General features: G+C 49.7%; 1 protein-coding gene across 5 annotated transcripts in view; it reads left to right on the top strand.

The window, feature by feature from the left end:
• The window catches only part of IFT122 (intraflagellar transport 122), a 73,960-nt gene extending 68,209 nt beyond the window's left edge, over window positions 1-5,751 (top strand). For all 5 annotated transcript variants that reach the window (XM_020981101.2, XM_078152216.1, XM_020981099.2 and 2 more), the window contains 6 exons: window positions 1,738-1,903; window positions 2,999-3,110; window positions 3,321-3,449; window positions 3,870-3,949; window positions 4,705-4,869; window positions 5,192-5,751. In XM_020981101.2, coding sequence (XP_020836760.1) covers window positions 1,738-1,903; window positions 2,999-3,110; window positions 3,321-3,449; window positions 3,870-3,949; window positions 4,705-4,869; window positions 5,192-5,281 — 742 coding nt within the window. In that variant the 3' untranslated portion in view covers window positions 5,282-5,751. The remainder of the gene's footprint in view (window positions 1-1,737; window positions 1,904-2,998; window positions 3,111-3,320; window positions 3,450-3,869; window positions 3,950-4,704; window positions 4,870-5,191) is intronic.
• The last annotated feature ends 249 nt before the right edge of the window (window positions 5,752-6,000 follow it).

The following is a 6,000-nucleotide window of genomic DNA, read 5'->3' on the forward strand; positions in this document are numbered from 1 at the left end:
TTGCAACAGCCCCTGAAGAGAGTGAGCTAGCTGTCCTTAGTCCTGTTAGAGAATCAGCCAGGGAAAGGACGGTGTCTGTGCCGTCATAAGACCACCCAGCCTTAAGTCCTGCCCCCAGCATCAACGGAACCTCTCAGTATACCTCAGTTAACTCTCTGAGACCGTCCCCTACAAATGAGTTGCTGATTTGTATCACTGGAGGTCGGTTACGCACACGGAGTTCCTAATACCATTGAAATCATGTGTCCACATCTATGTCTGTCTACCTACACCTATAATCTGTCTGTCTGTCTAAATGCACCAATACTCCACTCATTAATGGAGCCCTGACTGAGCCTTCTCATTCTGTGCAGTTCTCCATAGAGGACCTCTGTCTTAGGCTGAGGGCCTTATTCTAGGTATTTATTTTTTACCTTTCTTCGGTTTTATTGTGTCCCTTAGGTTAGCTGTTACTCCTTTCTCTTGCCACATTCACCATCTCTTTTCCAATTATAGATTCATTTGCAGGATGATGTCCCTTATACCACATCATTCAAACATTCTTCATCTGCGACATCCCATGAAACAAAGTACTCATATGCACAACAGATCAAAACAATGGGGGGACTTGCAGGGGAGAGGGTCCTGTGATGATAGGAGTCTCATTTATGCTGGTTCTTTGACCCTCATCGGCCAGTATTGACTGAGTAACAGACATTTCCTCAGCACTGTATTTAGTATTATGGGGGACACAAAAGCATCTAACAGGACAGACAAGATTAATCCACATGAAACCATTAAGAAATGGTCTAAGTGTGTGTTAATTAAGTTGTGGAACACATCTGCCAAGTCCTAGAGGAGTTCAGAGATGAGGGATGGCAGTGAAAGTAGGCAAACCAGGAAGGCTTCCCGGAGGAGGCACTGTTGGTGTGTGAGCCCTGAAGGAGACGTAGGGTTTGGACAGGAGGAGAGGAGCAGGGAGAGCCCGATTCAGGCTTTGGCAGAGGGAGCAGCATAAGCAAAGACACAAAAGGCCGAAATGAACATGATCTGTTCCAGGGAACAGTGAGCAGGACATTGGGTTAGAATAGCAGAAAAACTTCTGGAGGATAGTGAGTGGTAAGGTGGGATGGGCAGCGTGGGGTGTTCCAAGGCAGGCTGCAGAGGTCCCAGGGACCTGAATGGAGACACCGTGCAGGAAACAGCAGAGGGAGGAAGGCGTAGCTCATGGGCCAAGTCTAGGAACCCATGACTCAAAGTGGGGCAGGGGATACAGGAAGAAGAACCTTCTTGTCCTGATGTGGTTTATAACAGGCCCCTCCCAGGCCTGATCCAAACCGGATGCTTCAAGACCTGCTCTAGGCCAGGCCAGATCATCCAGGGCCGCGAGGCATCATTGTCCTAGCCTTCAGCCAGCCTCTCAGTCTGTGCCAGAAGGTTGGGTCATGGGCCATTGCTGAGTGCAGTAGAGACATTCTGGCCCGAATTTAGGGAGCGAGATGAGCCTTAAGGAGGCCAAAGAACCCGTGTGGTTAAAATATTAATGGAAACTGCACTGTCTATCTCTGGAAAAAATCGTATGCCTCTGCATCCGAGAAATACATTTACATCTTACAAATGTGCAAACGCATTTCTCAGGCTTCTGCCCACACCTTCCTGGCACTGGGAAGAGCTGAGCTGTGATGCAAAGCTCTCTCCAAAAGTAACCCTTGGTTACCTCACTGCCCTTCTCCTCCTCCTTCCTCAACTCGATTACAGAAATACGTTATTCACCCTAGCCAAACAGAGCAAAGCTCTGGGCGCATATAAATTGGCTCGTCATGCCTACGACAAATTGCAGGGTCTGCAGATCCCTGCTAGGTTCCAGAAGTCCATTGAGCTGGGCAGCCTGACAATCCGCTCCAAGCCCTTTCACGATAGTGAGGTGAGTGTTGGGTGGGCTCATGGCTGTCATCCCTCATCCCTCTGGCTGCCTGGTGACCGCACCAGTCAGCCCAGCCCTTGCTTGATGAGTTCCTGTCTGTCTCCAAATTCAGTTTGAGGTCTGTGCTGGTTTCTAAACATTCCATAAGGATTAATTCCGACCTTCATTCTCCAACCCCAGGCCCTCCTCCTCCCTCTGGTATTCCCCTCTGCCATCTCCTCCCCGGCAGTCTTCACGTGTTGGAGTCTTGGGCGTGACCTCGCTCCAGTTCTCCTCATCCTTTCCTTAATTTGGAGTTGGTTTGAGCCTGGCCTGAGGGATTCCGATGGTTGCTAGACTCCTTGAAGCATTAAGGTTAGGTGTCTCTTAGGAGGAGCCGGCAGTCTTCAGATGGCAGCATGAACTAACTTTCCCAGCCTCCCAGGTTTGGAGCCAGACTCGGGGCAGAAGCGGAGCTGTGCCAGCCCTCATGGGTCTGCCGCCCAGCGGACCTCTCCTTCTTGCTGCTCTTTGGCCCTGAGCTTCCCTTTCCTCTCACCCAGTTGGTCACTCTCTCTTCCATTTTGACCAGTGACTTCTAATAACATTCTTTACAGTATCGCCCTGAGCCATTCATTATATTGTGGGAAAGAAACAGGAGCAGCACAAAAGTCTGGAGAAGGAAGCCTTTGAGGACTTCTCCTCCCTTCTCACTACCCCGTCTCCCTAGTGTGGGCATGTAGGCAGCGGAACCGCATTGGAATAACTGGGTCCTAGCCAAACTTTTCCACATACTTCTGTGTGACAGACTAGTTACTTCCCTTTTTGGCCAGTTTCCTCCTCTATGAAATGAAGGGGCTAGACTAACCCATCCCCTGTGAAGGCAGAGCAGAAACGAGCCCGAGCCCAGCCTGCAGGTGCAGCGGGTGCCCCTTCTCACCGCCTGCCCGCCTGGCCTGCCCGTAGAGCCGCTGGCCACACTGCGTGCTCCTGCGGGACGCACGGATGTCCCTTTGGTGCTGGGCCCAGCAGAAGGAGGGCCTGCTCTGCCCCTGCCTGTGCCTCTGCTGATGGAAGAAGGCAGTGCGTGTCCTGGGGGTGGTTCTGTCTTTGCAGGAGCTCGTGCCCTTGTGCTATAGGTGCTCCACCAATAACCCTCTGCTCAACAACTTGGGGAATGTGTGCATCAACTGCCGGCAGCCCTTTGTCTTCTCGGCCTCTTCGTACGGTGAGCTGGGGAGCACTCACACAGGAGCCTCCTTATTCATCCCTGGGGTCAATGGGGAGCTGGTGGGGGTGGCTGGGTGACCAGGGAGTGGAGTCTGCTGACAGTCTGTAGAGCCTTTGGGGGTCTGAATCTAGGCTAAGAGCCAACGTTAGGATACAGGAGCTCTACCGATGTCCCCTTTATCCCCGACCTGTGACTCCCATTCTCCAGAGGTTTTGCACCTGGTGGAATTTTATCTGGAGGATGGAATTACAGATGAAGAAGCCGTGGCTCTCATTGATCTGGAGGCCCCGAGGTTGATCAAAAAGGAGAGAAAATGGCAAGAAATAACCAACCCTAGTATCCTTTGTGGGGCAGGGCAGGCTGGGAGGCCTAGGGAGGCAGCAGTAGAGGGCCAGTGCTGAAGAGGTGGCAGCCTCACCACTGGCGTTGTTGTTGCTATTTTTCTCATTTAATACAGTGGCCTTGTGGTTATACTGCTCAGTCCTGTTTTGTCTGCTGATGACTCACTTTTGGTTTTAGGCAAATCTCAATCTGTCCCCCCATTTGAGAGGATGGTTTTTAAAATCCCATGGCCTTCTCCTCTCCCTCCTTCTCCTCCTCCCAGAGATGTCAGGTTTTACGTGTAACAACTTGTGAACTTCTCCAGTATGAGCTCTGCGCATGAAGGGAGTGTTATTTGGAGGCCAATAAGACATAGGGAGGGTGGGGTGTGGCATGGGGCCTCCTGAAGCTGCTTCCTTTGACAAAGCCCTCCAGATTCACAAACTTTGAGACTTGATGAGACCGTGGACCACATCGAAGAAGATGACCCATTTACTGCCAAACTGAGCTTTGAGGTGAGAGCTTTCGTGTAGGCCCCCTCACTCGGCTTTTCTGACTTCAGCCATCAGGGAAGAGTAAATCCTCAGCAGCCGCTAGGGCCCAAAGGCAGTTAGACGACCCGGGTGTGTGGTGGCGCCCCAGCGGCACGGCAGTGAGACTTCCTGCCGCGGATTTAGATTTAGCATCTTGGGACAGACAGGAGGAGGGGGAGAGTTGAAGGTGATCCAGGTTGAGAATTAGCATCAAGTCCAATGCATTGGGAATCCTCAGTTAATGTCTGTCGAGATCTGACCAGGACCATAGCCCGAGTACCACGTTTTGTCCTGGACACCTTACTGAAATGTGCGCAGACAAGGGTGGTGTCAGTGTTTAGCCGGGAGGTGTTTGAAGGGTATTCCATGGAGAACGGCTAGCCCACTAGATTTATTCTGTGAGTCACCAAAGGATGTAATTGGAACCAGGGGATGGCAATTTTGTGGTGGTATTGCTTATACATCTCAGAATAAGAGAGCACTTTCTAACCAAGAATTGTCTGATAATGGACTAAAGTAACTTAAGAGATAGCGGGCTTCCTGTTCCTGAAAATATGTCTCACAGATACTCCCTGACTGTAGGAAGAATCCTTTGTGGGATAGGGCCTCTGAAATCCTTGTCAGCTCTGAGACGGGCCCGAGATGTGCCCAAAGGGGCGATGGTCCCTTCCTGGACACCGTGTAAGTGAAGCCCAGGGCGCTCTGCCTCCCTCTGTTTTCTCGCCTGCTTCTCCTAGCAAGGGGGCTCAGAATTTGTCCCTGTGGTGGTGAACCGGGCAGTTCTTCGGTCTATGAGTAGGCGGGATGTCCTCATCAAGCGCTGGCCCAAGCCACTGAGGTGGCAGTACTTCCGCTCCCTCCTCCCTGATGCCTCCATCACCATGTGCCCTTCATGCTTTCAGGTGAGAGACGCACAGCTGGGCCCCCCGGTCTCCCCTGGGCAGGGATCCACATTTTATCCCATTGATGTCAAACTCCAGCCTAGACACCTAATGTTGACCAACTTGAGTTGGTTGGAGGTAATTTCTCCCCTTTGCCCCCGTGGCTTTATCTGCCTGTTGGACTGGGGAGCTGGCAGAAGTCTCCAGATACTGAGACACTTTATATTTGGAAGGGAAGGCCCATCGCGGCCCAAATTAGTGCAGCCCAAATCTAGGACTGGTGAAAAATCCTTAGACTGATGACCTCTTCGTTCTCAACGATCCTGTTTGCTCCTCTTGGTAGATGTTTCACTCAGAAGATTATGAGCTTCTGGTGCTGCAGCACAACTGCTGTCCATACTGTCGGAGACGCATCGATGAGGCCAGTCAGTGACCCCTCTGTGCCTCCCCTCCTTCTGGCCCAGCATGTCCCCAAGGGAGACCGCAGCAGAGATGGATAGGAGCACATCCACACCCCTTCCCAGTTATCTGAAAGCCCTGCCTTTGTTATTCCCAGATATTATCAGATTTATAAGATATTTATATAAAAACGAAGAAACAGTTAAAACCATCAAAATGCTTTCTGTCCAGATGAAATTTATATTGGAAGGTGGGTGGGGGTGGGGAGGAAAGTGTAATTACAGACTTTCTATTTATGACATTTTCTGCTTTGTAAATAGCACCATGAGATGGAAAAGAGAATGTACATATATTTTCTATTAAAAAAAAATCTGTTACTCTTTAAGTTGATTGGAGTTGTGCATAGCAGCCTGCTGGAGTCCACAGATCTGTCAGACCATTAGCATGTACACTTTGCGAACAGATTGCCTCAATAATTACAAATAAAAGGGCTACTTATTTTCATCAGTGTCTGTATTTTAGCAAATCTTCATATTGTCTGCAACTTAATTTCCTTATGCAAAAGTGCACCTGTTTCTAATTTAATCAGAGAGGAACATTATATTTGTGTGCTCTTAAAATTTAATCTAATTGAAGTGACAGTATAGGGCAGGTTAAAATTTTGTTTTTATGTTACCAAGAGCAGTATTCACAAAGAAATAAATACTTGTGTCAGCTGTAGATAACAAGAAAATCAAAGAGAAATCAAGTCAT

The sequence above is a fragment of the Phascolarctos cinereus genome, unplaced genomic scaffold, assembly GCF_003287225.1.
Source record: "Phascolarctos cinereus isolate Bilbo 61053 unplaced genomic scaffold, phaCin_HiC Scaffold_4;HRSCAF=312, whole genome shotgun sequence".
NCBI lineage: Eukaryota > Metazoa > Chordata > Mammalia > Diprotodontia > Phascolarctidae > Phascolarctos > Phascolarctos cinereus.